Source organism: Agelaius tricolor, unplaced genomic scaffold, assembly GCF_023055355.1.
Source record: "Agelaius tricolor isolate 1412-34295 unplaced genomic scaffold, bAgeTri1.0.p SCAF_7, whole genome shotgun sequence".
NCBI classification, from domain to species: domain Eukaryota; kingdom Metazoa; phylum Chordata; class Aves; order Passeriformes; family Icteridae; genus Agelaius; species Agelaius tricolor.
In genome coordinates this window covers 776,514-803,761 of record NW_027269267.1, presented here as the reverse complement: position 1 = coordinate 803,761, position 27,248 = coordinate 776,514, and the positions used below count along the sequence as shown (strand labels likewise).

The window sequence follows — 27,248 nt, the reverse complement described above, 5'->3', positions numbered from 1 at the left end:
TAAATTACCTAAATAGGCTTTAGATCAAGTGTTTTCTTTTTTAGTAAAGGTTTAGACAGGGAAGAAAGTAGTTCAAGAATAGTAAATCCTTTAGATGACTTTTCCACCAGAGTTAACAGTGTTTTTCAGAGGCAAAATTCTCCTTGCCCAAAATGCCAACCTTATTCTAACACAAAGAGAATAAACATTAAAATCATTCTTGAGGTAGAGTTAGAAGCTGGGATTCAAAGTTCTGGAAGAACCTTTCTTATTGCAAGGAATTTTTATGGATTTGATTTGCAATGAACATTTGGGCTTTGGGGAGATAACAGGATGAGGTTTCCTTGACACAAGGCATTGGTTTGGTTGTGTTGGATCTGTTTCTGCAAAAGAAAAGAGGAAATTTGGATTCTTAATCTCTGTTTCAACTGTCACAACCTGGGGAAGTAAAATAATGAACAAGTGTTTAATTAGAAATACTAAAAAGATTCTATGTTAACAATTAGAAATACTAACAGGATTCTATGTTAACATTATAACATTGAGCTAGTGGCCCAGAACAGCTGAGTTCCCTCCCCAAGCCCTTTCCTCTCTGGGCTGGGCAGTTCTGAGCCCTGGAGCTGCCTGGGCCCTGCTGAGCAGCTCTGAGCAGCTCTGGGCAGTTCTGAGCAGCTCTGGGCAGTTCTGATCCTGTCCATCCTGGCTGGGCAGTTCTGAGCCCCTGGCTGAGCAGCTCTGGGCAGTTCTGAGCAGCTCTGGGCAGTAGTTCTGGGCAGTTCTGGGCAGTTCTGAGCAGTTCTGAGCCCCTGGCTGGGCAGTTCTGAGCAGCTCTGGGCAGCTCTGAGCAGCTCTGGGCAGTAGTTCTGAGCAGCTCTGAGCAGTTCTGGGCAGTCCTGGGCAGTTCTGAGCAGTCCTGGGCAGTTCTGAGCAGTTCTGGGCAGTTCTGGGCAGCTCTGAGCAGTTCTGGGCAGTCCTGGGCAGCTCTGGTCCCGTCCATCCTGCCTGAGCCGTTCTGTCTCCGCAGGCGCGTGGCAAGAAGCGCCAGATCGGTTGGTTCCCGGCCAACTACGTCAAACTGCTGAGCCCTGGCACCAGCAAGAGCACCCCCACCGAGCTGCCCAGGCCTGCAGCACCCTCAGGTGAGCCCTGCCTGCCCCTGGCAGCCCTGCCCTGCCTGCTGTGCCCGTGCTGGGCCTTCAGCTGGGAGGGTGTGGAGTTCCAGAGCCTCTGGGGTGTTCCTGCATCCCCTAAACCAGCCCAGCCCATCCCTGATTGTGGGAATTCTGAGCTCTGGGGTGTTCCTGCATCCCCTAAACCAGCCCATCCCTGATTGTGGGAATTCTGAGCTCTGGGGTGTTCCTGCATCCCCCAAAGCAGCCCATCCCTGACTATGGGACAGGAGCTCTGGGATGTTGTTCCTCCATCCCCAAACCAGCCCATCCCAGCCCTGTCCATGGAACAGCAGCTCTGGGATGTGTCTCCATCCCCAGCCCTGCCCTGTCCATGGAACAGCAGCTCTGGGATGTGTCTCCATCCCCAGCCCAGCCCTGTCCATGGAACAGCAGCTCTGGGATGTGTCTCCATCCCCATCTCTGCCCTGTCCATGGAACAGCAGCTCTGGGATGTGTCTCCATCCCCATCTCTGCCCTGTCCATGGGGCAGGAGCTCTGGGATGTGTCTCCATCCCCATCTCTGCCCTGTCCATGGGGCAGGAGCTCTGGGATGTGTCTCCATCCCCAGCCCAGCCCTGCCCTGGGTGCAGCAGGAGCTGCAGAGGCTCAGGAGGATCCAGGGCTGCACCTGGGGCTCCTCTCCTGCAGAGCCCCCTGGTCTGAGGTGGGACAAGCCCCCATGGGGAGGGACCTTTGCTGTGCAGGGTTTGGGACTCAGGAGCCACAGAACAGGAACATTCCCCCAGAATCCCAGCCTGGCTGGGCTGGAAGGGCCCTCCCAGCCCATCCCATGGTGCTGTGTCTGTGGCACTGCTGCTGGCTGCCCCTCTGGTGGCTGCTACAAAGATGCAGCCAATGCCTCTCTAAAGCCCCGTGGAATTCAGGTTGAGAATGGCAGCTCAGCATTGAGACACAACCTTTTACAAGGAAATAGGATGAGATTTTTTGATGTATTTTTGAAATTACTTCAGGTTTGACAATCTGTGGCTTTCCCCACATGCTATATCTTACAGAATAAAATTTTAGCACTTTTTGCAGAACATCAAAATCTTAATTAAACTGTAATTTTAAAAAAAAGAAAAGCTGTTTGGCAAATTGAAATAAGTTGCTGGCTTGGTACAAGGACAAAAATAAAAGCAAATTTTAGGATTAATCCACTGGGGAGAACCTGCCAGCAAGGCTCATTAATGGAAGTCTGATGTGTGGTGGGAAAAGCAGAAGCCCTGTGGCCTGGCAAAGAGAAAACAGCAGAGAAATAGAGGGGATTATTTATTTAACTGAACAGTCCTGCTGCTTTGTCAGGAGTGAGCAGGACCAGCTGGATTCTGGGATTGGATGAGTTCCACTGCAAGGGAATAGAAAATCCCTGCTGGAACCAGTCCTGGGTGCCAGCAGAGCAGCCTGGATGGCCTGGGATGCTTTTGTCCGGTTCTGTTCATTTTCTCTTATATTTTCCAAGATTTTTTTGTTCTGAAAACATCACAGGGACAACAAAGGCATCACCATTGGCTTTCTTTTGGATTTTGCAGCTTCCAATAGTGGAAGTTCCAGTGTGTCCCAGATTTTCCTGTCCACTGACCGGTCCTGGTGGGGGTTCCAGGCCAGGCTGGAGCACCCTGAGGCAGGGGAAGATGTCCCTGTTCATGGCAGGGGTGGCTCTGCATGGGCTTTAAGGTCCCTTCTAACCCAAGTCCTGCTGGGATTCCATGAAACTCTTTGGGATTTTTAAACCCCTGGAGTTTGGGGGGCTGAGCTGAGCCCCAGGGTGGGCCCTGGTCACTGCAGGGTCCTGGATGGACCCTGAGCACATGCAGAGGGGCCAAGGAGGCTGGAGAGGGGCTGGGAACACAAACCCTGTGAGTGAGGAAGCCCTGAGGGAGCTGGGGGTGCTCAGCCTGGAGCAAAGGAGACTCAGGGCTGCCCTCCTCACTCTGCACAGCTCCTGAAAGGGGCCTGGGCTCAGCTGGCCCTGGGCTCTTTCTCCAGCAGCACTGACACAACCAGAGCACACAGCCTCGAGCTGCACCAAGGGAAATCCAGGCTGGAGAGCAGGGAAAAGGTTTTTCCAGCAAGGGTGAGAAAGTTCTGGAATGGCTGCCCGGGGAGGTGGTGGAGTCCCCATGCCTGGGTGTGTTGAACAAAGCCTGGATGTGGCACTGGGTGCCAGGGTTCAGTTGAGGGGCTGGGGCTGGGCTGGACTCGATGGCCTTGAAGGTCTCTCCCAACCTGGTCACTCTGGGAGTTCTGTGAGTTCTGTGGAGCTGTCCTGAGCCATGGGCAATGCCCAGAGGTGACCTCTGCATGTGGGCAGGGCCAGGCTGGAGATAGGAAAGGTCCTTGCCCAGAGGGTGCTGGCACTGCCCAGGCTGCCCAGGGAATGGGCACGGCCCCGAGGCTGCCACAGCTCCAGGAGCCTTTGGCCAGCGCTGCCAGGGATGCCCAGGCTGGGCTTGCTGGGCTCTGGGCAGGGCAGGGTGGCTCAGGGGTGCCCTTGGGGGTGGCTGAGCCCCGGTGACCCCTGTGCCCTGTCCCAGTGTGCCAGGTGATCGGCATGTACGACTACAGCGCGCAGAACGACGACGAGCTGGCCTTCAGCAAGGGCCAGATCATCACCGTGCTCAGCAGGGAGGACCCCGACTGGTGGAAGGGGGAGGTCAACGGCCACGTGGGGCTCTTCCCGTCCAACTACGTGAAGCTGACCACGGACACGGACCCCAGCCAGCAGTGTGAGTGTCCCTGGTGTCCCTGGTGTCCCTGGTGTCCCTCCCACATGCAGCATTGCCGGGCCCCGCCGCCCCCGGGCCCCCGGGCTCTTTGAAGACCTTCTGTCCCCGCTGTGTTTGGTTGGTTTTGTTCCCATCCCCCCAGCACGTCCCCTCTCCCCATCATTTTTGCTCCATGCCTTGCCACGCCTGCCTCATTTCCCCAGCTTGAATTTGCTCATTGTTTTGTTTTGCTTATGTGTTGTTTTCCTCCTTTTTCTAGGAATCATATGTTGTCCATCCCCCACTCAGGCTTGAAAGTCCTCAAAGAGACCCACTATCCCATAGCAGTGCCCAGAGGGATGATGGGAGATGCAGCCTTGATCATGTGGCTTCCAGCATGATCATCTACTGCCTTCTGAGTCAAGAACACACTGCACAGCAGTTTTACCTCATTTGACATTTAGTTGCATGGAATCGCAATGGTTGAGTTAATTACCGACAAAATTAAACTGATTCAAAACAAAACAAAACAAAACAAAAACACACACACGCAAAAAATAATAAAAATCAGAGGATAGTGGGTCCTTTTGTGGCTTTCAGAGTTACCAAACTAATTTTTCCACCTTTGCACAGGTGCTTTTGGTAGTTTTAAAAATTATTTTTTAAAGATATATTCTAGCCTTTTAAAGGAAAAGTATAAATTTAATTTCTTCATTGCAATTTTTGTTTGTGCAAAAAGACCCACTATCAAGGAATGCTGCATGTGCTATTAAAATTGTTCCAAATGTCCATGAATTGGAGACTTTATGTATCTTTCTTTTTTATTGTTCACTTGTCCAGTGTTGTCAATGTGTCTTTTTTTTATTATTTTAATTTTCTTTTTTTTTTTTTTAATTACAAAAGAACAGAAGGAGTTAAAATCAGTTTAAGGAAGTTTAAATGTGCCCAGTTCCAGGTATTTTGTTGTAGTTACTGTACTGTTTGTAACAGGTGTTGTTGTTGAGTGTGTAACCCATTGTGGGGAGGGGAGATGCCCTCCCCCGTGCCAGAGGCAAACCTGGAGTGATGTTTTACCCAGCTCTGTTCATTTGATTTTGCACATTACTTGTAGCTGCAAACAGTGAGCAAACAGCCTGGTTTGTGTGTGTGTCCCTGGGTTTGTCACATTCCTGGGTCAGACATGGGTGCAATGTTCCCTCCTGGGGCTGCCAGAATCCCCAGACGGCCCCGGGACGGCGCTGGGGCTGCTCAGCTGTGCTTTCTGTGGAACAACACCTTGTGAACGAGTCATTCTCCTGACAAGAACGAATGTATAGAACTCAATCCCTGCAATCCATTTCCAATGTTTACATTTTTTAAAGCAGAACTGTGGAACTGACACAGATGAGTAAGAGCTGGAGCTCTCAGTGGAGCTGGAGCTGCGCTGCAGCCGAGCCCTGCCCGGCTCCTGCTGCGAGTGCTGGCAGTGCCCTCTCCCAACGCCTCACAGAGCACAACAGAGCCCTGCTACTCATGATTTACCACGGGGTTACTCCTGGTGTCTGTGTCCCCTGTCCCAGCCCCTGCTGGCAGCCTGGAGCACTCCCAGCCCAGCTCCCTGCTCCCCACCCGTCCTGCAAAGGTGCAAAGGACAAGTGAAGCTCCTTACTCAGTTGCACTTCAGTATTTCATCACTATGAATGTAAATTATATAAATATATAAAAACCTGCAGCTTTAACAACTGTAATCCAGCCTTTCCAATTAGTTCCATGTATAGAGAATTAAATCCTTCGTACAAAAGAGGCCGACAGTGTTTGTTGTTGTCTCGTCTGGGTCACGCCGAGCTCGCCCCGAGGGCTTTGGCAGCAGCACTGGAGCCCTTGGCCCCTCCAGGGACACCTGCCTGGCCTCTTGGAGCCCTCCAGGGACACCTGCCTGGCTTCTTGGAGCCCTCCAGGGACACCTGCCTGGCCTCTTGGAGCCCTCCAGGGACACCTGCCTGGCTTCTTGGAGCCCTCCAGGGACACCTGCCTGGCCTCTTGGAGCCCTCCAGGGACACCTGCCTGGCCTCTTGGAGCGTGGGCTCCCTGTAACTGCTCAGGTCCATCATTGCTCCCTGCAGCCTTTGCCCCTCTGCCTCAGGGGGGTTGCTGCTGTGTCCGTGGACTCCTGGCAGGTCCCTTCCAGCTCAGGATGTTCTGGGATTCTCTGATTCCCTGCCCAGGGTTTCTACGTGGTACCAAGCAGTGGATTTTGATTTTTTTTTTAATAGATAAATTAAATATTCTTTCTTGGTTTGCTGTGGAGGCCCTGGAGGGGCCTCCCCTAAGTTCCAGCCCATTGGCTCCTTGCCCTGTTCCTATGCCTGAACATAGGTGTTCCTGGATTTGGGATGTGTTTCATGCCAGAAGCTCAAGTGAAGATATGCACAACTGCACAGATTTTCCTTCTTTTTAGGACAGTATTTAAATAGTAGTACATCTTTCATTCTTACCATTAAAAAAATAATTCTCCATCGTGGCCACTTGCTGACAAGTGCAGAAATGGAGCAGCACATCCCACTTGTGATTTTCAGTGCTCTCAGAGGGGATGGAGCCAGGTTTGACTCCACTCTGTCAGTATTTTGTGCATTAACTGACATTTGCATGAGAGCCTCTCCCTCTTTTCCCATCCTGAGCTGTTGGGTTAAAACCTGACTCGACTGAAAGCTCTGGCCCTTAGGGACCCAGTGGGTCCTGTGACCTCAGGCCAGAACTACAGACTGAATCTGGTGCAATATTTGCAGTGCTGCAGCTGTAGGGGATTCAGGTGCTGCTCTCTTCTTCCTCTTCCCATCCAGTGAAGAAGCTCCTGCAGTCCCTGAGGGTGCAGATTCTCCTCCCCAGTGCCTTCAGGGCTGGGGCAGCTTTGGGAATCTGGGAGGAGCAGTCTGGGGTTGTCCCTCACAGAATCCCCAAATCCCTGGTGCTGGCCCAGCCCTGCCAGCCCATGCAGTGCCAGCTGTGCCCCATGGGCACCTTGTCCCCAGCCCAGAGCACTCAGTGCCACCTGCAGGGGACACCTGCAGGGCTGGGCACTGCAAAGCTCCCTGGGCAGCCCCTGCCAAGGCCTGAGCTCCCTTGCCATGGGCAAATTGCTGCTGCTGGCCAAGCTGAACACACACAAGGCACTGCTGGTGCCTCAGGTAGAAGAGGAACATGAATCCCATGTACAGAGTCCCAGACACAAACACTCCCCTGGGCCTTCAGTGACAGATGCTGAAATCCCCATTCATTTCCTCCCTGAGTCCCTGAGGGGGCTCTGCTGGCTCAGCAGGGAGGGTTTCATCCTCCTCCTCCTCATCAGGGATCCTCCCTGAGCTGCAGGGAACAAGGCATTGCAGCGACTGCTTTACTTGTCCTTATGGATATCAATATATAAAAATATATAAATATACACATGAGAAAGGGAGTGTGACAGGGACTGTCCCAGAGCATCCCTGGCAGTGCCCAAGGCCAGGCTGGACCCTGGGGACAGTGGGAGGTGTCCCTGCCATGGCAGGGGTGGCACTGGCTGATCCTTAAAATCCCTTCCCACCCAAATCATCCTGGCATCCATTTATCCTGGAATTGGTTCTTTACCCTCACTTCCCTGTGCCAGGGGCCTTCTCCCCCTGCACAGGAATTGTCACTTGAGGGATGGAGACTGGAATTCCAGAGGCTGCCAGTGCTGCAGGGTTTTATTCTTCACTGGTTTTATGTTTGTGGGAATTCCTTCTTTATTCAACTGCTCACAAAGAATTCCCATGGATGTTCTTTCAGGGAATTTGTTCACTTGAAATCTGTCCAAGACAACTCCAAGTCTGAAATGTGGGTTTATCAAGAACATTTTGCTTTACATTCAGGATCAGTTTTATTTAAACCTCAATTCTTTTGGAGCTTTAGTGGCTTCACTTTGTCACCATGAGCTCACTGAGCACATTTTATTCCCATAAGCAAAATGACTGAAATTCTGCTTTTGTTCTCTGGTTTTAAAGCACTTTTTAGTTCTTTGTGGCTATTGACTCCAGCTATTTAACTTGTTAAATAGCAACTTCTGTGCAGTAAATTCTGATGACAAATGACTTGTTTTTAACTTCAGATAACTTCAGTAGGTTCAGGAGCAATATATCTCAACTATTACTGAGTAGAATGGACAGGGCAGGGTAACCAAGGGCTCCTCAGGCAAGCACGGTGCTGAGGTGACCTTTTGGTTTCAGGCCATTGTCCTGGAGTTCAAATGGAAATGGTTTAACCAGGACTTCACTGCCCACCTGGGGCCTTCAATGAGCAAAGCTCCTGAACTGACCTGGGAATAAACCCCAGGGATCCCCCAGTGCCAGCCCTGCCCTGCCCAGAGCCCAGCAAGCCCAGCCTGGGCATCCCTGGCAGCGCTGGCCAAAGGCTCCTGGAGCTGTGGCAGCCTCGGGGCCGTGCCCATTCCCTGGGCAGCCTGGGCAGTGCCAGCACCCTCTGGGCAAGAACCTGGCCCTAAAATCCAACCTAAATCCCTCCAGGCCCAGCTCCAGCCCCTCCCTGGGTGCTGTCAGGTCACAAGAGCAGAGCTCAGAGCTGTCCCTCTGCCAAATGAAAGTGAAAAAATGATAAAATGCTGCTTGAAAAGAGGCTGCAACATTTAAAATACTGCATTTGGCTCCCACCTTGCTGGTTCCAAGTGAAGTGCCTGCACAGCAGCTGTATTTGTGGATTCCCTGTGGAACTGGCTGTGCTGTCCCTTCTCCTTGGACCTGTGGCTGCTGCCTGTGACTCTGCTGCCCCTGTGCCCTGAGTGCCAGGGGCTCAGACAGGCCTGGGGCACAATCCAGGGCTGGGGTTTGCTTTCCTGATGTGTTCTGAACCCCTCCAGGCCTTGCTTAACTCTGTGATTTGCATTTTTTGAGGCATTCTTGCCCTCACATGTGGGATTTTACTGTCCCCAAGCAGCGTCTGGAGAGGGATTGGTAGAATTAGTGACTCTGGAGTGGTTGAGGCTGGAGCCCCAGCAGTGAGCACATCCTCAAGTGCCACATCCAAACCTTTGAGCACTCCAGAGAGGGCAACCCCAGCCCTAAATAATGCTGCAAGTTTTGCCAGTGGGACTGCCCAGATTAGATTCCATCTCCTTCCCTGCACCTCAGAGGGAACTGGACACACTGGTCTGCTTCAGAAATTCCAAACCTGCTGAAATGATTGAAAACAGCTGAGAAATGGGGTTGGGCATTGCAGATGGAGAGATCTGTTTGATCCCAATGTCCTCACCAAAAGCCTGGGGTGGCCTCTCAGTGGAGGGTCCCTCCCAGGAGATTTAAGGGGAATTGGTTGCATCTGGAACAGGTGCTAAGAAAGCTGAATGTTGAAATGCTGTGATTTAAATTACTCAGTACTGAGAGCCCTTGAGGGCTGTGCCCAGTTCTGGCCCTGCAGGAGAGCCCTGGAGGGGCTGGAGCGTGTCCAGGGCAGGGAACGGAGCTGGGCAGGGGCTGGAGAATCCCTGAGGGAGCTGGGCAGGGGCTGCAGAATCCCTGAGGGAGCTGGGCAGGGGCTGCAGAATCCCTGAGGGAGCTGGGCAGGGGCTGGGGCTGGAGCAAAGGAGGCTCAGGGGCCCTTGTGGCTCTGCACAAGTCCCTGCCAGGAGGGCACAGCCGGGGGGGTCGGGCTCTGCTCCCAGGGCACAGGGACAGGAGCAGAGGGAACGGCCTCAGGCTGGGCCAGGGCAGGCTCAGCTTGGACAGCAGCAGCAATTTGCCCATGGCAAGGGAGCTCAGGCCTTGGCAGGGGCTGCCCAGGGAGCTTTGCAGTGCCCAGCCCTGCAGGTGTCCCCTGCAGGTGGCACTGAGTGCTCTGGGCTGGGGACAAGGTGCCCATGGGGCACAGCTGGCACTGCATGGGCTGGCAGGGCTGGCCCAGCCCCGGGGATTTGGGGATCTGTGAATAATTTACCTGAGGGAAGGGCTGCTCTCCTGGTGTGCTGTTCCCTTCTCCTAAAGCTTTTGGAGGAAATCTCCAAACTGTGACATCACTTTTGCCTGCTCCTGTCCCTCTATCAGGACAGATTCCTGTCTCCTGTGACCTGGTCACCACAGCCTGGGCCAGCTCAAGGCTTACAGGGAAATCTGGCAGTGGCACTGCCTAGAAATGAAATGAAAAAGGATCAGCAGCTGTGGCCATGGATGTGGATCTGTGATTTCCACAGCAGAACCTCCCTTCCCAAAAAGCAGCATCTTGTTTTAGGCTCAGTGTTTGCTTGGGAGACCCAGATCTTCAGGGCTGACTTTGTAAGGAAGAGGAACAACATCTTTACTCTGTGCAAAGGATTTGAAGTGATTTTTTACATTTCTGGAGCCCATTAATCTGCAGGGACTGTGGTGCTGGGAGGTCAAGGCACAGATCTGCAGTTCCAACATTTGTATCTTGGTTTTCCAAGTCCAGCCAGAATGGCAGGATGGGTGGGTTCACCCTCCTGAGAACAACCAAGTTCATTATTTTCATTTCCCCACCCTTCCCTGGCTTTCCTGGATTGAAACAAAGAATTGCCCAGAGCAGCTGGGGCTGCCCCTGCATCTCTGGCAGTGCCCAAGGCCAGGCTGGGCACTGGGGACAGTGGGAGGTGTCCCTGCCATGGCAGGGGTGGCCCTGGGTGGGCTCTGAGGTGCCTCCATCCCAAACCACCCCATGACTCTGTGATCTGTGGAATCCAGTTCACCAAAGTTCTTTGGCATCCATGAAGAACAAGCCAGGCATTTCCACCTGGAAATGAATCAGGTCTTCTTCAGTGTTCTTCACACAAAGACCAGAAAAATCTCTGCACTTGTGCACCTCACAAAGAAATCTCCTGCCAGGAGAGTCTCTTTGGGATGTTCTGCTCACATTTCTTTTTTCCCCAAACACTTCAAAAGCAGAATGTTTCAGTGGTTCAGAGCAGCCATTCCCAGCCCAGCTGGCTGCCAAGGGAGCCACTAAAATGGCTCATTGTTCAAAATGTCAGGGCTTGGTGCTTGGAAATCACCTTCAGGCCAAGATTTTGGACATCTTTGAACAAGAACTTCCCCAAGGAAAAGTAATTAAACACTTGGTTCTCTTCTAATGAAGCACTGGGAGAGCTGGGGCTGTTTCTCAGACCTGTGCTTTACTTGGTACCAAAGAAGCTGCTCTGAAATCAGGCATTTATTCAACAGAGATGGAACTTCTGCCTTTTGGAAGGGGCCAAAGTCCATTGTTCTGGCATGAAAATGACATTTCTCCACACCTGCTTTTTGTTGCAAGTTTGAATTGCATTTTGTGGAGGGCTGTGACATCTGTGTCCCAAGGGAGCCTTGTCAGTGTCACTGTGCTTCCCACCTGATCCCAGCTCCCAGCCTCAGAGTCAGAGAGGAAACAACCTTGGCTGTGTCTCCTTTTCTGGGTTTGTTTCCTTTGGTTTTGTTTGGGCTTGGCTTTTGGTTTCGCTTTGTTGGGTTTGTTTGGTTGGTTTGGGTTTTTTTGTTATTTTTAAGTCAAATCCATCATTCCACTTCCAGAAGCACAGATCAGTTCAAGCAGATGTTGCTGGTATTTCATGGAAATATTGGTGATACATCTGAACCGTCCCAGTGGCATTGTCTGAGCTCCATTCAGGAAGCTAAAATAGGGAATACTCCCTAAATTTTAACTTTATATGCAAAGAACTGAAAGAGTTACCTGGGGCCTGATGTTTTCTTGAGAAAAGTTTGTTTCCATGAGAAATATACTGAATTTGCTGAGGGGTGAGGGAAAGAATTCAGCTGGAGAATTTTGGTTGTGTGAAAATAGTTGAATAGATCATTTTTAGAGCCAAACATTTTCCACCTGTTTGAAATCAACTTTGCTTTTTGCAATGCATTATATTTTATGCAGAAAAAAGTAGCAAAAACTGGAAGAAAACATTCTGTGTTCCAGTCTCAGAAGAACTTAATTAAGCTCAGCTGAAAAACAATGGCCTACAGAAGAAAGGAGGGAATTAAATGTTCTGTCTAATTCAGAGTAGAAAAGAAAATTCAAGATTGTGGAACTGATATAAAAACCCTCCCACCTGAGGGGGTCAATGCAAGGGAGGTTTGCAGCAGTGAAAGGACAGAACTGATGGAGAGGAGCTCTCAGTGCCAGCCTTTCACGGTGCTTTTAAACAGAAAGGAGAACAAAATCCACCCTTGGCTCAGCCCAGACATCAGTGGGGATCTGCAGTGACCTGTGCATGTCCTGGCTCAGACCCTTCAAATATCTGGGAGCAGTTTTTATTGAAGTGTGGAGAAGGGAAGAGGCCCTGCAGGCCCTTCTTGAGCAGGATTTCTGTGAGCAGAGGGGCCAAGGTGAACCTTGAATATGGAGCATCCATCAGCTGAGGGACTCATCCCAAAGGCCCCTTGGAGCTTTAGGGACCTGCAGCTCTTCCCTAATTCCCTCTGGGATATCTCTGTGTTTTCTTCACACCACATGGAGCCCTTTCCCCCTTTTCACTGCCAGCCATCCATGTGGAACTGGGATGGCACAACCCAAGGGGTCGGGGGCCTCCAGGGAGAGGTTGGGAAGGGGCAGGCAGAGGTGAGGGAGACTTTAAACTTGGCCACCAGGGAGGAGGTCACACACAGAGATGGCTTTTGTTGTAATAAATAAAAAGGTGTTAAATGGAATGTTTGGAGTCACTGAGAGATGGAGCTTTGCTGGGGCTGTGCCATGTGAGCAGCAATGCAGTGAGCAGCGATGCAGTGAGCAGCAATGCAGTGGGCAGTGCTGTCCGTGCAGGGCTGTGCCATGTGAGCAGCAATGCAGTGAGCAGCAATGCAGTGAGCAGCAATGCAGGCAGCAGTGCTGTCCATGCAGGCTGTGCCATGTGAGCAGTAATGCAGTGAGCAGCAATGCAGGCAGCAGTGCTGTCCATGCAGGGCTGTGCCATGTGAGCAGCAATGCAGGCAGCAGCAATGCAGTGAGCAGCAATGCAGTGAGCAGTGCTGTCCGTGCAGGCTGTGCCATGTGAGCAGTAATGCAGTGAGCAGCAACGCAGTGAGCAGCAATGCAGGCAGCAGCAATGCAGGCAGCAGCAATGCAGGCAGCAGCAATGCAGTGGGCAGCAGTGCTGTCCATGCAGGGCTGTGCCATGTGAGCAGCAATGCAGTGAGCAGCAATGCAGTGAGCAGCAACACAGTGAGCAGCAATGCAGGCAGCAGTGCTGTCCGTGCAGGGCTGCGTGGCTGCCCCAGTGGGTCCCCGTGCCCCCAGCCCCACTGAAGCCCCAGTGCTGTTGTGTTTTGCAGGGTGTGCAGACCTGCACCTGCTGGACATGCTGACCCCCACCGAGAGGAAGAGGCAGGGCTACATCCACGAGCTCATCGTCACCGAGGAGAACTACGTGAACGACCTGCAGCTGGTGACAGAGGTGCGCAGCCCCGGGCCTCCTCCCTTGGGCAGGGCCAAATCCCTGCCTTGGGCCAAATCCCTGCCTTGGGCCAAATCCCTGCCTTGGGCCAAATCCCTGCATTGTGCCAAATCCCTGCCTTGTGCTAAATCCCTGCCTTGGGCCAAATCCCTGCATTGTGCCAAATCCCTGCCTTGTGCTAAATCCCTGCCTTGGGCCAAATCCCTGCCTTGGGCCAAATCCCTGCACTTCACTGCCAACCTGGGGGGCTCTGCCCAGTCCTCTTTTATCTATATTGATACAGATAGAGACAGATACAGGCACAGATATACAGAGATACAGAGATACAGATACAGATACACAGACATACAGATACAGATATACAGATATACAGATATACAGATACAGATATACAGATATACAGATACAGATACAGATATACAGATGTACAGATAGATACAGATACAGATATACAGATACAGATACACAGACATACAAATACAGAGATACAGATATACAGATACAGATATACAGATACACAGATATAAAGATATACAGATATACAGCCACAGATAAATACAGATATACAGATACAGATAGATACAGATACAGATACACAGATACAGATGTACAGATATACAGATATACAAATACAGATATACAGATAGATATAGATACAGATGTACAGATGTACAGATGTACAGATGTACAGATATACAAATACAGATATACAGATAGATACAGGTACAGATACTGATACAGATAGATACACATATACAGATACAGATACATATACAGTTACATACAGATACAGATGCAGATGCAGATGCAGATACAGATACAGATACAGCTATGGGTGGGTGCAAACCATGGCAGTCCCCTGTGCTACCACCACCAAAGTGCTGATCTTTGAAGTGTCATTTTAGCAAAGCCCTTTTGCTCCTGACTCTCAGTGTTCATTTCTCATGTACAAGTTGTGAAGCTTAAAGAAAGGTTCTGGAATGAAGCACATTCCCTACACTCTGAGGTGGGGCAGTGATACTGAGTGATAAATGAGCAGTGGGGCTCAGTTATCCCTTCCTGTGATTGGCTTTAGAGGTAGAAAAAAAAGGAATTCATACAGCCAACTATGGACAATTCCTTTGACAGAGAAGCAAAGTCCTTTTTTGAGGAAGAGCTCAAGATATGCAGAAATTAGGACTCTCAGAGAAATCAGGTCTTCCATAGAAGAGTCCAACCTATTTTCAGCTGGATTATCAAAGGAATCCTGGGATCTTTTGCAGGAAACTTCTGCTAAAATTCCCAGGTTTCAAACAGATTATCCAGATCCCTACAGATTATCCAGCACCCACAGAAATTCAGAGTATTCCCTGTTGAAGCCCCCTGTACCTGAGGGTTTCCTTAATCCCAGCCATCCCAGGAACACCATGGCTGTCAGGGACAGGGGTGTGCTGGCTCTGTACTTACCCTGGGCACTCCAAATGGCCTCTTCTCGCTCCCCAGATCTTCCAGAAACCACTGATGGAGTCTGAGCTGGTTACAGAAAAAGAAGTTGCCATGATTTTTGTGAATTGGAAGGAGCTGATTATGTGCAATATAAAACTACTGAAGTAAGTTGGTTTTTTTCCCCCCATACTTCACAAAACCAGAACCCTGGGCCTCTCCCCCTGCTTCTCCTTTTCTCTGCATGAAAACATTCGCCACTTACACAAATCCTAACCAGAGGGGCCCCGTGTTTCTCCTTGGGGAAAAAGCAGCCTGGGGGCAGGGTTTGCTGTGAGCTGTTGAGAAGAGCCCAGCAGTTCTCTGCCATTTGCACTCCCTTGGTTCCTGCTGCAGAAGGCAAATCCTCCTCTCCCCTGGAGAGCAGGGCTTGCCAAGGCTTCCCACAGGGCAGGACTTTCCCTGCCTGCTTCCAAAGGGTTTGTGCCCAGGGCACCCCTCTCCAAAGGCTCTGGGTGCTGCTGCCCCCAGTCACTGCCAGGGAAACTGAGTGGGGGCACAGTTAAACCTGCACCTTGATAAGCAAAAGCATTAATAAAGTTATTTTCTTTCCCTACTCAGCTGCTAATTTTCACTGAACCTACAGGGATTTTACAGCTTTGTAGTATCTCTGGCTTTTTTGTAAAATGTATTTGAAAATGGCCCACAAGTTGAAAAGTTGTGGCAGTGACAGGACAAGTGACAATGAACCTTGCCTCAGGACACCAGGCTAAAAACTCAAAGTGATGGGGTTTTCCTTGCCTCACTCACACATCAGTAACTCTCTTTCTAAGCCAGTAGAAAAGGAAATTACCCTCCTCTTCCTCTCAGCTGTGATCTGGCATTGCATTAAAGTCAGGCAGCAGCTGGATCACAGGAGAGGGAAAGGTGTTGGCTGAGGGTGCAGCCTGGGTTATGTGGAAACCCAGGGCACTGGGAATATTTCTGTGTCTGCTCTGGGGTGCCCTGACCCCCAGGGCAGCACTGACTCTGACCCTCATCCATGGAGAAAGTTTCCCAGACTTCAAGACAGACTGGAATCCACAAAAGTGTGAAATAGATTATGGAGAGCAGTGCAGGTGCATCACTGGGTGAGACATTGAGGTTTTGGGGTTTTTAGTGTGTTGTGGATGGAAGCAAGATGGAGGGCACAGGGTGTCATCCTGGGTTTCTTCATGCTGCTTCTTCCTTCTTCCCCATGGGTTTGGGTGGCATTTTGTAATTGGGCAGAAAAGTCCCCATTGCAGCTCTGTGGGATCAGTTATTGGGTTAAAAGGTTAAAATAATACCTGGTTAAAAATAATCCAGGTGTCAGTTCTTAATTGGATAGTTCAGTCTTAAAAGTCCTTGTACCAAGAGATTGTTGGCCATTTTGTGCCTTCTAATGGAAAGCTGCAGAACTCACAGCAGTGAGACTGTTTTACTGATAACAAATAATAAACACCTGAGTCCCAACATGAAACACTGTCCCAAATGCCTTCAATCCAGACCCAGAGAAACCCACAGCTGGTACTGCCACAACTGGTGCCCCCGTGTAAAAGTAGCAGCTCAGTAAGATGAAACTGTTTATGGTATCCCTGCAGTAAATCTTGTGCCCGGTGTATTTATGGTTCTCTGCCTTTCCACAATGAATAAGAAGCACCCCTTTGTTCCATAACTGAGGAGTGGCTCTGTGTCCAACCCCTGCCCTGCTCCCGCCCAGGGCCCTGCGTGTGAGGAAGAAGATGTCGGGGGAGAAGATGCCGGTGAAGATGATCGGGGACATCCTGACGGCGCAGCTGCCCCACATGCAGCCCTACATCCGCTTCTGCAGCTGCCAGCTCAACGGCGCCGCCCTCATCCAGCAGAAAACCGACGAGGTGCCCGACTTCAAGGAGTTTGTCAAGGTGGGAGAAGCAGCAGCCCCTGGGAATTGTGTGCATCTTCTCTTCTCGCCTGGCTGAAATGCTGAGCAAAGGAGGCACCGCCTCCCGTGAGGGCTGGGTCACTTCTGGGCCACCCCTGGAGGGGCTGGAGCGTGTCCAGGGCAGGGAACGGAGCTGGGCAGGGGCTGGAGAATCCCTGAGGGAGCTGGGCAGGGGCTGCAGAATCCCTGAGGGAGCTGGGCAGGGGCTGGAGAATCCCTGAGGGAGCTGGGCAGGGGCTGGAGAATCCCTGAGGGAGCTGGGCAGGGGCTGGAGAATCCCTGAGGGAGCTGGGCAGGGGCTGCAGAATCCCTGAGGGAGCTGGGCAGGGGCTGCAGAATCCCTGAGGGAGCTGGGCAGGGGCTGGGGCTGGAGCAAAGGAGGCTCAGGGGCCCTTGTGGCTCTGCACAAGTCCCTGCCAGGAGGGTCAGGCTCTGCTGCCGTGTCCCAAGGGAAAGGAGGGGAAATGGCCTGAAATTGTACCAGGGGAGGTTCAAAATGGAGATTGGAAACATTTTTTCCCTCACAGAGTGGTCAGGCCTTGGGCTGAGCTGCCCAGGGAGGTTTGGAGTCCCTGGAATTGTCCCAGAGCAGTCTGGATGTGGCCCTGGGGACAGGGTTTGGGGTGATGCTGGTGCTGCTGGGGTGGCATTGGGTGATCCTGGAGGGCTCCTCCAGCCCTGGTGATTCTGGGATTCTTGTCCAGACAAGGCAGGTGAAGAAATGTTGTACAAAGCACCAGGAGTTCTCCTACTGATGTTGTGATCTCAGAGCAGATTTAGCTGAGGATCGGTGCTCATTTATTGCCTTCCCTTTTCCTTTCTTGGAGGAGCTCAGTTTTTGGGGTTTAAACCTCCTGACTAACCAGATTTTCCCTCTCTAATGTTTCAGAGGTTAGCAATGGATCCTCGCTGTAAAGGAATGCCACTATCAAGTTTTCTACTAAAGCCTATGCAACGGGTAACCAGATACCCACTAATCATTAAAAATGTACGTTCCTTTGCACACCTGCTGGGTTTGGTGCTGCTTTGCTTACACCTTAATTACAGGGTTGTTTCCTTATTTGTGTCAGGCTTTGTCACTGGGAGGTTTCTGATGTGCTGGGGAATGTGGGATGTCCTTTAATACTCAATTCCAGTATAGAAAATGGGATCACTCTTGGGCTTTGGCAAAGTTATTCAATATTTCCATTTGAAACAGAGCTGAAGCTTGCACCCAAAGAACCAGAAGGCAGTGAGCGCCGAGGGAAAATTTAAAATTCAGATAACAGGAGCAACAAGACAACCTTGGGCTCATATTTGCCTTTCCCCTCAGTGCCATTCCCTCCCCACGGGCTGAGCCTGCATTGCTGCAGGTTCCCCCTGTGCTGATGGTGCTGGAGGATTTACAGCCCTTGCCTAACTTCCACTTGTTGCTTAACACTTCCCATCCCACATAACACCATGGAGCATGGCTCAAGGCTTTCACAGGGGATTATGAATTGGATGTTGATATTTAGGGATTCCTTCAGCAGTCATGGCTCCATTTCTGTATTTGGCTGCAATGTCTGTGCTTCTGTCAGAGGAGCCAGCAGTGTCCTGCTGCAAAGGCTGTGCAGGCAGGCCTGCAGTCCAGCTGCTCCCAAATAGTGTTTGTCTCCTATTTCTCACATCTGTCAAGGGGGAAAATAAACGTGGGGCCGGCTCTGCTGGCAGTGAAGGCTGGACTGGAAGTGTGGGGCTGGCAGCGAGTGCAGCTGAGCTGCGGTGCCAGGAGCCTGATGCTGCCTTTGCTTGTGTGCAGATCATAGAGAACACCCCTGAGAACCACCCTGACCACAGCCACCTGAAGCAGGCCCTGGAGAAGGCGGAGGAGCTGTGCTCGCAGGTGAACGAGGGCGTGCGGGAGAAGGAGAACTCGGACAGGCTGGAGTGGATCCAGGCCCACGTGCAGTGCGAGGGCCTCTCCGAGGTAACGGGGCTGCTCCGGGCACAGGGACACGGCAGCACTGCCCCATCCCCTGGCCCCTGGCCCCTCCTGGCCCCTGCACGCCCTCCTGGCTGCTGCTCGTGCTCCTGAACCCTGCTTGGGTGCCTGGCTCCGGAGCACTCCCAGGTTCAACGCTGCCATCTGCAACCAGCACTTCCCAGTTTCCCAGTCCTTTGGGGTGCAGTGGTTATGGGGCTGCTGGATCCCACTCCAAAGCTGCACCTGACCACTATGGACTGCTTTGAAAACCAAATATTTAGAAATATTTTCTGTGATAAAGCTTTGTATACATTTGAAAACTCAAGAATACTGATCAAGTCTCTGGAGACTTTACAGAGAGAACCCCTGCCTCCCATACCATGTTACGTGATAAGTTTCTAGAAATACTGTGTTTGTATGTCCTGCAAAAGGAGGGAAGATATTCTGATGGCCTTCCTGTTGCTGGTGGAGGTAACAGAGACAGACAGATCACAACTTGATTTTCAAAGAATGCATGATTCTAGAAGGTAAAAAATAATGGGCACTGGTTGGTTCATAAAGTAGAAAAATTGCATTTCACCTGAGGAAGCCTGACTGTTCTGGGAGAAGGACAGGTGTGACAATGTCAGCACATCCAGCTGTCTGCCAGCAGGAAAGTGGCTGCTTTTATCTTCTGCAGGTGGTGCCTGCCCCAGAACAGCAGCTCCACACCCTGGCAGAGCCTGTGGTGCTCACTGCACCATAACACCAGCAGCAGCCCCAGCCATGGCAGGGAACAGCTCAGCCTCTCCCTGTTTTCTGTCCAAGGGGTTTCCAGCCTGCCAAAGGAGCCCCTCCAGAGCCAGCTGCCCAGGCTGGGGAGAGCTGTGCCAAACCCTGGTGAAAATAAACCTGCAAATGGCACTTTAGGCAAGGGCAAGACTCTGCTGATCCCTAACAAGGCCTGGCTGAGTCTGGGATTGTGCCAGTCCCAGTGGTCAGCAGCTCTAACTCGGGGTATTGTGGCCACCTGAAGTCCTCTGGGGTGTTGTGAGGGGTGAAATTCAAGCACAATTCAGAATGCAGCCCTTAAGGAAGCTCAGCCTGTGGAGAGGCCGTTGGCAGAGCTGCTGCTCATCCAGGACAGGCGCCCTGGCTCAGTCCCAGCCCTGGAGGTGCATGTGTGTGGCCAGGGGGCACAGACGCTTTTGGCTTCCCCTGCCTGCCCAGCCCTGTGGCCTTCAGGGACTCTCCCAGGGCCCCCTGTGACTTGTGCTGCTTGTGGTGCTCGAGGCATGGCTGGTCATCCCTGCCACAGACTGGAACCAGGACTCAAAACTGTGTTTGGTCTCTTGCAGGGCAGCCCCGATTGTTTCACTTTATACAGTGCGTTGTTGTTCTTCTTCTACTTTTCGCAGCAACTCGTTTTTAATTCAGTTACAAACTGCTTGGGACCACGCAAGTTCCTGCACAGTGGGAAGCTCTATAAAGCCAAGAGTAACAAGGAGCTCTATGGTTTTCTCTTCAACGACTTCCTCCTCCTCACTCAGATCATAAAACCTCTTGGCTCTTCTGGCACAGACAAGGTCTTCAGCCCCAAGTCCAACCTGCAGTACAAAATGTACAAAACTGTAAGTGCCGCTCTGACACGGGGATGGGGACAGGGCTCAGCAGCTCCATTCTGAGGGTGTGGGCAGGAGCCTCCCTAGAGAAGAGGTTTGAAAGCTTTGGGATTCAGGGCTGATGGCAGGAAGGGTATCTGTGTGCTCTAGGGAAATAAGAAAAGATGCTTTGGAGGTTTTGCTTGAATAAAACTCTTCCATGAGGGCTCGTGTGTCTGAGGGAGCAGAGAAGAGTGGGATTCACTGCTCTCTGGGGGAGGAAGCTCTGCTGTGCTTGGCTCTCTCCAGGAAACTCTGCTGTGCTTGGCTCTCTCCAGGAGTGTCCCCTGGCAATGCAGGCACCTCTGTCAGCTTTTAAAATTTTCTGCAGAAATATAGCAGGCAGAAGGGGGGAGATACTTGGGGCATGGAATAATCCTGCTGTGAGCTGATGTGTGCTGAATGCCCCTGTGCAGACTCTGCAGTACAACTCCAGCTCTGCTGATGTTTTACAGCCCATTTTCCTCAACGAGGTACTGGTAAAATTACCCACAGACCCTTCTGGAGATGAGCCCATCTTCCACATCTCCCACATCGACAGAGTCTACACACTCCGGGCTGAAAGCATTAATGAAAGGTAAGGGCCTTCGTGGGCCCTTTAAAAAGTCTGGGAACTGTAGGGTGGGAATGGTTGTGATGGAAACTTGCAGAGCACTCTCCAAGCTGGTTATTTTACAAGACTGGAAAATTCCTTCTTGGGATATGATGATCTGACAAAGAGGGAGTAATAATGTTTCCTGAACTCCAGCTAGACCAGCGATGAAATGGCTGAGGGTGGATGTTTAGGCTGCATTTCACATTTTATGGTAATGTGAAGAAGACAAGAGATGCAATTCTATCTTCTGCTGTTACCTGGGATAGTGGACAGTGTCCCTGCCCATGGCAGGGAGTGGGACTGGGTGAGCTTTAGGATATCTCCCAACCCAATGTCCTGTGGAGCAGCATCTCTTCATTTGGGGTTCCAAAACTGATCCACAGCTTCCAGATTCTCCCATGTTTCCTTGGCTCAGGCTTCCTTGTTTGTCACAGCAGTTCTCTGAAGCCCTTGAGGTCCCTTAGTAGCTCTTGTGCCACCCTTTTTGTCTGTCAGCCTTCCCCTCAGCCTCCTTCAGGCACAGGCTGGGATTGCTGGGATTGGCTCAGTGATCCACGTGGGTCTCTTCACACTCAGGATGTTCTGTGACTCTTAACCATGAAATGGTTTCCCAGAAGGGCCCATTCACCACCCGTGGACTCCCCAGGTTACGCTTTTAAAGCCCTGAGAGTCAGAAGAATTGGGTTGGAAATCTCAGGGACCAAGGACAGTGGCCACCTCAGCAGCAGCAGTGTCTTGTACCTCCTTGCTCCAAGAAATCAGTTTATTTCAGGAAAACGAGGGGCTGGATGAAAGCAAACCTGTTCTTGAGACCTTTTGTTTTCCCACCAAGCATATCCTGCTCGTGGCTCTCTTGAGCTTGCTCTGTGTGCTGGGGTTTGCTGCCTTGGGATGGTTCCATACTGCAGGTGCTGTGAACTCCAGTAAGATCCCTTCCAGGCAGACAGCTGTGGGATGGCGGAGCCTGGGATGGGGCCAGAGCCTGGGATGGGAAGGAGGGACAGCTTTGGTTTTGTCTGCTGTTCTCCAGCAGGGAAAAACAGAAATGGCATTTTGCAACTTTTTTTTCTCCTTTCCTTCTGAAGGACTGCCTGGGTTCAGAAGATCAAAGCTGCTTCAGAACTTTACATAGAGACTGAAAAGAAGAAGAGGGAAAAGGCCTACTTAGGTACAGCATAGGATGTGGGGGTCTCATCTTCTGTGGAAAAGTACTGGGCAGGAAAATCCATTGGTGACATTTCTCTCTGCTCTTCTGTTCCACCACAGTTCGCTCTCAGAGGGCAACAGGCATCGGGAGGCTGATGGTGAATGTTGTTGAAGGCATTGAGCTAAAACCCTGCAGGTCCCACGGTGAGTGCCTTGGCTTTCCCTGCTCCATCCAGAGGACATTCCCATTTGCCAGCCTAACTCTGCAGGGGTTCTGTCCCAGACATGATTTTGTTAAATGACGTGGATTTAATGAAGGTAAAATAGGCAGAGGTGACTTTGTGCAGCTGAGCCATGGTCCTGCAGTTGTCCTGCACGAGGCTTTTGTTTCAGGCTGGCTTTGTTTCCACCACACAAACCATAAAGTCCTGAAGGGAAGGGTGGAGGGTGCTCAGCACCCAGCAGAGCAGAGCATTCACTGTGATGTTAATGTAGCCCATTACAGAGGCAGTGAAGCAGAGCCTGGGATGGGAACAGAGCCTGGGATGGGGCCAGAGGCTGGTGTGGCCAAGGTCTTTCCCAGCTCAGGTGGCTGATGGAGCAGAAGGAAGCTCAGGAGCAGGAGCACGCAGCTAACAAAGCCCCGCTCGTTTCTGTTCGTTCCCATCTTCCCAGGAAAGAGCAACCCCTACTGCGAGGTGACCATGGGCTCCCAGTGCCACATCACCAAGACCATCCAGGACACCCTCAATCCCAAGTGGAATTCCAACTGCCAGTTCTTCATCAAGGACCTGGAGCAGGATGTGCTGTGCATCACGGTGTTCGAGCGGGACCAGTTCTCCCCGGATGGTGCGTACGGGGCTGCCCCTGCCAAGGGCGTTTGCAGAGCTCTTTTTTAAGGAGGAGAATTCCTGCTGAGGGAAAGCAGAGGGAATGAGCTGGGCTGGGAGATGATCTTTAAAGGTACCCCAGATTTGACCCTCTTTGCATAGGAAGAGTCAACTTAACCTTGCTCCACACAGTATCAGCACAAAAAGGACGCAGCTCCCTCTGGGTTTTGAGAGTTCCTTTTCTTGAGCAGTTGACAACAACTAAAATGTGATTTGTAGTTCTGCTGAGACTCCAGAAAGCTCTGGGTGCTGCTTGCACCAGATGGGTTCAGGCAGGAGGAAGAGAAATTACTTTGAGCTCCTGTTATATGCAATAACAGTAGCAAAAATGAGCCCAGGATCCCAAACCCAAGAGAGTCATCGAACAGTTTGGCTTAAAGGAAAGGACCTTAAAGATCATCCAGTTCCAAACCCTTCCAAACCCAAGGGCAGGGACTCCTTCCACTATCCCATGTTGCTCCAAGCCCTGTCCAGAATTTTGTATCAGAAATGACAGACATACTTATGTATTTTTGGAAACAAAACAGAGATACACACTTTAGTTAGAAACACTTGAACACTTCCAGGGCTGGAGATTCCACAGCCTCTCTCATTCTTGTTTCATAAGCTGGGATGAACATGTGGAATATCACAGGTGTATTTTGGAGTCACAATCTCTCAGGCAGTGTTTGGGTAGGACTTGTACTGGCTCATTGACCTCGTTGCTGGGCTGATGACCTGCTTGGCTCTGTCATCTCCGGCAGGTTCACACTCAGGTTTAACTGAGAACTTTGGCCTTTGGCTTTGGTTATTTTATATCATAAAATCAAGAAGTCCCTGAAGCGAGGCAGCTGTGAATTCCATAGTGGGTTTTTCCACTCATGGGCCCATTTAGTTTTAATGCTGCTGCTGTTTAACATGGTCTGGCTAAATGCCCTGCTATGCAGCTTGGCAGCCTTTGGCCCTCTTCAAGTGCACAACTAGAGTAGGACTGGAGGCTTGTTGTCTCTTTTGCTGGGTGTGGGTGGACATTCAGGTCCTTCTGCCGGCTCTGGTTCCCTGAGCATGCTGTGTTTCTGCATTCCAGACTTTTTGGGCAGGACAGAGATCCGTGTGGCAGACATCAAGAAGGATCAGGGTTCCAAGGGACCAGTTACAAAGTGTCTCCTTCTGCACGAAGTTCCCACGGGAGAGATCGTGGTGCGCCTGGACCTGCAGCTGTTTGATGAGCCTTAGGAGAGAGGGGCCAAGGTCAGAATTCAGCCAGAGGTCGCTGCAGGAGGCGTCTGCAGAAGCTGTCACCGAGTCCTTGCTGGTGTGGCATGAAACTACTGCTCGCCCTTCACACGTCAGAGGGTTATCAAAGCAAACAGGAGCAGCTTTGTGCCTTGATAATTCTCACTGAACACACGAATCCCAATTTAGTGAGGAGATCTCCCTCAATCTCTCTGTGTGGAACTTGGTGTTGGTTTCCTGGGCTGGTGAAACAACCCTGTTGTTCCTTGTGCTGCAGTGAGGATAGCTGGCAAAACACATGGGTGGCTGTGCTTGCTCCAGCTGCCCTGCTGTTTAATTCTCATGGAGGAGGCAGTGTGGGTGTGTTTTGGAGGCTTTCTGAGGGTTTTCCCCTTCAGGAGTTCTGTGCCTATTGCCTAGCAGAGTGGTGTGTAAATGTGAGTGAGTGGAAGGAGCAGTTTTGCAGCAGGAAGATCTTTGAAGGTCTTCATGATGGTACTGAAAAGACTTAGAAAATAAATAGTCTATATCTATAAACAGAGAAGATTCTATTAACATACCACTTCATGACTCGTGTTGCCCCTGAAAATAAAAGCTGTCCAGGCCTTCTGCACAGAGATGAATTGCACTCCAGAAGAGCCCAGCCCCCGGTCCCTGTGGAAGTTGCTCATGTCCCCAGGACTGTAAGTGCTGGGGCAGGAAGCCAAGGGTGAGGCACAGAGCCCTGCTGGTGTTGTGTGTACCTCCCAGGTACTCCTTCACTGCTGCTGCTCCCAGGCTGAGCCTCACCTACACTGGGGGAGAAGAAACCAGCGTGGCTCCAGCTCAGGAAGAGAAGGTCCAGCCTGCAGGGCCTGGTGTGCACAGCAGTGGGTGGTGCCCAGGTGCGGAGCTGAGCTGAGCTCTCCTGCGTGCAGCCAGGGCACGGGGGCTCAGGGCATCCCACGGGGCAGCTGCTGGGTGTCACCAGAGAGCTCGTGGTGCTGCTGCAGAGTGGGGAACCCAAAGCCATCCGGGGAATGCAGGGCTCTCCATCCCTTTCACTCCATGGATAACAACGTCCAGGCCCACGTACCTGTTTGGCAGAGCTCCTGGGCACAACGTCTGCTTTCCCTCAGGCACACGTGTGAGTGCCCTGCTGAGTCAGGACTCGGGGGACAGCACATCCCTGAGAGTCAAATTCCTCTTTGTTCTGCTTGGATTCCTTTTGTTCCTGCCCTGCCATGCATCCACTGGTATTTTTGTAAGGACTTCATTCCGGATGGGAGGTGCCAGCCCATGTCATTCGCATGTGAACGTTCTCGTGGAGCTGTTGTTAGGTTTTGGTGTTCCTTGCATGTCCTTTCAGTACTGGTTCCCACCTCTCCTGTGTCGGCGGTGTTCTCTAGCACTCCAAGTCTTATTGGTTTCCATTAGGAAATTAGGATATATCCATAACAGGTAGGTAGATCAGTATGGTAATAAGTGTAAACTGTGCTGGGAAGTGTCTGTGTATTATAATTTCCTAAAAGACCACTGTAATGTTTCAAGCAATGGGAAGGAAAAAAAATGTATGTTGGAGGGACAACAAAGTTTACATTTCATACTTTTCAGAATCGCTTTATTATTTATTTATTGAAGATAGTGTAGAATTTTGTATCAGAAATGACAGACATACTTATGTATTTTTTGAAACAAAACAGAGATACACACTTTAGTTAGAAACTTTCAACTGACCACATTTTAGAGGGAGTGTGACTTCCTAGGCATGCATTTGTTTACCACTAACTGGCTGAAAACACGATTAAGAGAACTTTAAGTTTCTATTTTTCAATGTTGTTAAGAAAATTGTTTCAATTAAAATATGTAAATAGTACTAAACCCATGCTTTCCTAATTCCATATCAATACATTTTATTAAATATAATGTATATGAAAATACACATTGTTGTGGTAGGATAAAAAAAGTGATAAAATCTATTACTGGAGTACCATTAAATGTCATTGTCTAACCTTTTATTGCTGTCCTAATTTTACTCAGTGCTGCCAACAAGGTGAACATTCATTTCAGTGTTTCACAAGTAGCATCACTTTGTTTGTTAATAGTGTCATTTCACCAGCATCAATTACAGTGACAGCTGAACCGGCCAACAGGACAAAAAAATCTCATGGCTGGAATGCAGGAACCTTGGCCAGGGTTTGGAGGGAGCCCCAAGGAGCTGCACCTGCCTGAGGCTCATTTGGTGCTGGAAGTGGGGGACCCTTCACTCAGGGGCCCCTCTCAGACTGCAACCCCCGTCATGGACATCAGAGAATCCCAGAATCCCAGACTGGTTTGAGTTGGGAGGGACCTCAGAGCCCATCCAGTGCCAGCCCTGCCATGGCAGGGACATCTTCCACTGTCCCAGGTGCTCCCAGCCCCATCCAGCCTTGGGCACTGCCAGGGAAGTGCTGTAGCAGCCTGTAGGATTGCCCCGTTTTGGGGAACTGTGACAGCCCCAGCGCTTGGGATGTGCCACTGCCCCTGGATGCACAGCACTGCTGAACTCCTGCCAGTGCCAGGCTGGAGTTTGGCTCACAGAGATCCAATGAATCCCTCACAAGCAGTGCCATGCTAAAGGGGAAGCTCAGCCTGTCCCTGTGCATGGAGGACAGGCTGTGCCCATGGCCTGGTCACTGCCCTTGGACAGTGTCACTGCCCTTGGAGCTCGGTGGCACAGCAGCACTGCTGGCTCCCCAGACACAGCTGTGCCTCCTGGAGTCACACAGTCCCAAATCCCTGGGGCTGGCCCAGCCCTGCCAGCCCATGCAGTGCCAGCTGTGCCCCATGGGCACCTTGTCCCCAGCCCAGAGCACTCAGTGCCACCTGCAGGGGACACCTGCAGGGCTGGGCACTGCAAAGCTCCCTGGGCAGCCCCTGCCAATGCCACACACTTGGAAGTGCTGTAAAATAAAACCATCCCCAGGCTGGCCTTGGCTCCGAAATGCTGAGAGCCTGCCCAGGGCAGAGCTGATGGGAAGCCAGGCTGGAAAGTCAGGAGAGGCTGCTCAGAGCTGGGGAAGGGACTTGGGCACCTGGGAGACAGAGCCTGGCTCTGAGCTGACACTGAGCCAAATAGCTGAGTGATTGCAGCAGGTATTTTTCTAGATGCACTTAATTATTCAGCATTTTCTCAATGTGAGGTTTTATGAGGGCACTTTTTCAATTCTCATTTTACAGTTTTTTTACCC

The 27,248-nt window shown here is 51.1% G+C and overlaps 2 protein-coding genes across 5 annotated transcripts in view; one reads left to right on the top strand and one right to left on the bottom strand.

Annotated features, from left to right (window-relative positions):
• ITSN1 (intersectin 1) overlaps positions 1 to 26,034 on the top strand; it is a 114,999-nt gene extending 88,965 nt beyond the window's left edge. For 2 of the 4 annotated variants that reach the window (XM_071430053.1, XM_071430050.1), the window contains 13 exons: positions 1,004 to 1,118; positions 3,686 to 3,877; positions 13,120 to 13,241; positions 14,724 to 14,830; positions 16,405 to 16,588; positions 17,498 to 17,596; positions 18,389 to 18,556; positions 19,891 to 20,163; positions 20,649 to 20,770; positions 21,874 to 21,956; positions 22,055 to 22,138; positions 22,610 to 22,783; positions 23,891 to 26,034. In XM_071430053.1, the coding sequence (XP_071286154.1) occupies positions 1,004 to 1,118; positions 3,686 to 3,877; positions 13,120 to 13,241; positions 14,724 to 14,830; positions 16,405 to 16,588; positions 17,498 to 17,596; positions 18,389 to 18,556; positions 19,891 to 20,163; positions 20,649 to 20,770; positions 21,874 to 21,956; positions 22,055 to 22,138; positions 22,610 to 22,783; positions 23,891 to 24,039 (1,872 nt within the window). In that variant the 3' untranslated portion in view covers positions 24,040 to 26,034. Of the gene's footprint in view, positions 1 to 1,003; positions 1,119 to 3,685; positions 3,878 to 4,136; positions 4,652 to 13,119; positions 13,242 to 14,723; positions 14,831 to 16,404; positions 16,589 to 17,497; positions 17,597 to 18,388; positions 18,557 to 19,890; positions 20,164 to 20,648; positions 20,771 to 21,873; positions 21,957 to 22,054; positions 22,139 to 22,609; positions 22,784 to 23,890 lie in introns of those variants that run through there. The other 2 variants (XM_071430051.1, XM_071430054.1) reach the window with 2 other exon arrangements.
• The window catches only part of IFNAR1 (interferon alpha and beta receptor subunit 1), a 116,061-nt gene that overhangs the window by 14,504 nt on the left and 74,309 nt on the right, over positions 1 to 27,248 (bottom strand). The window lies entirely within an intron of this gene.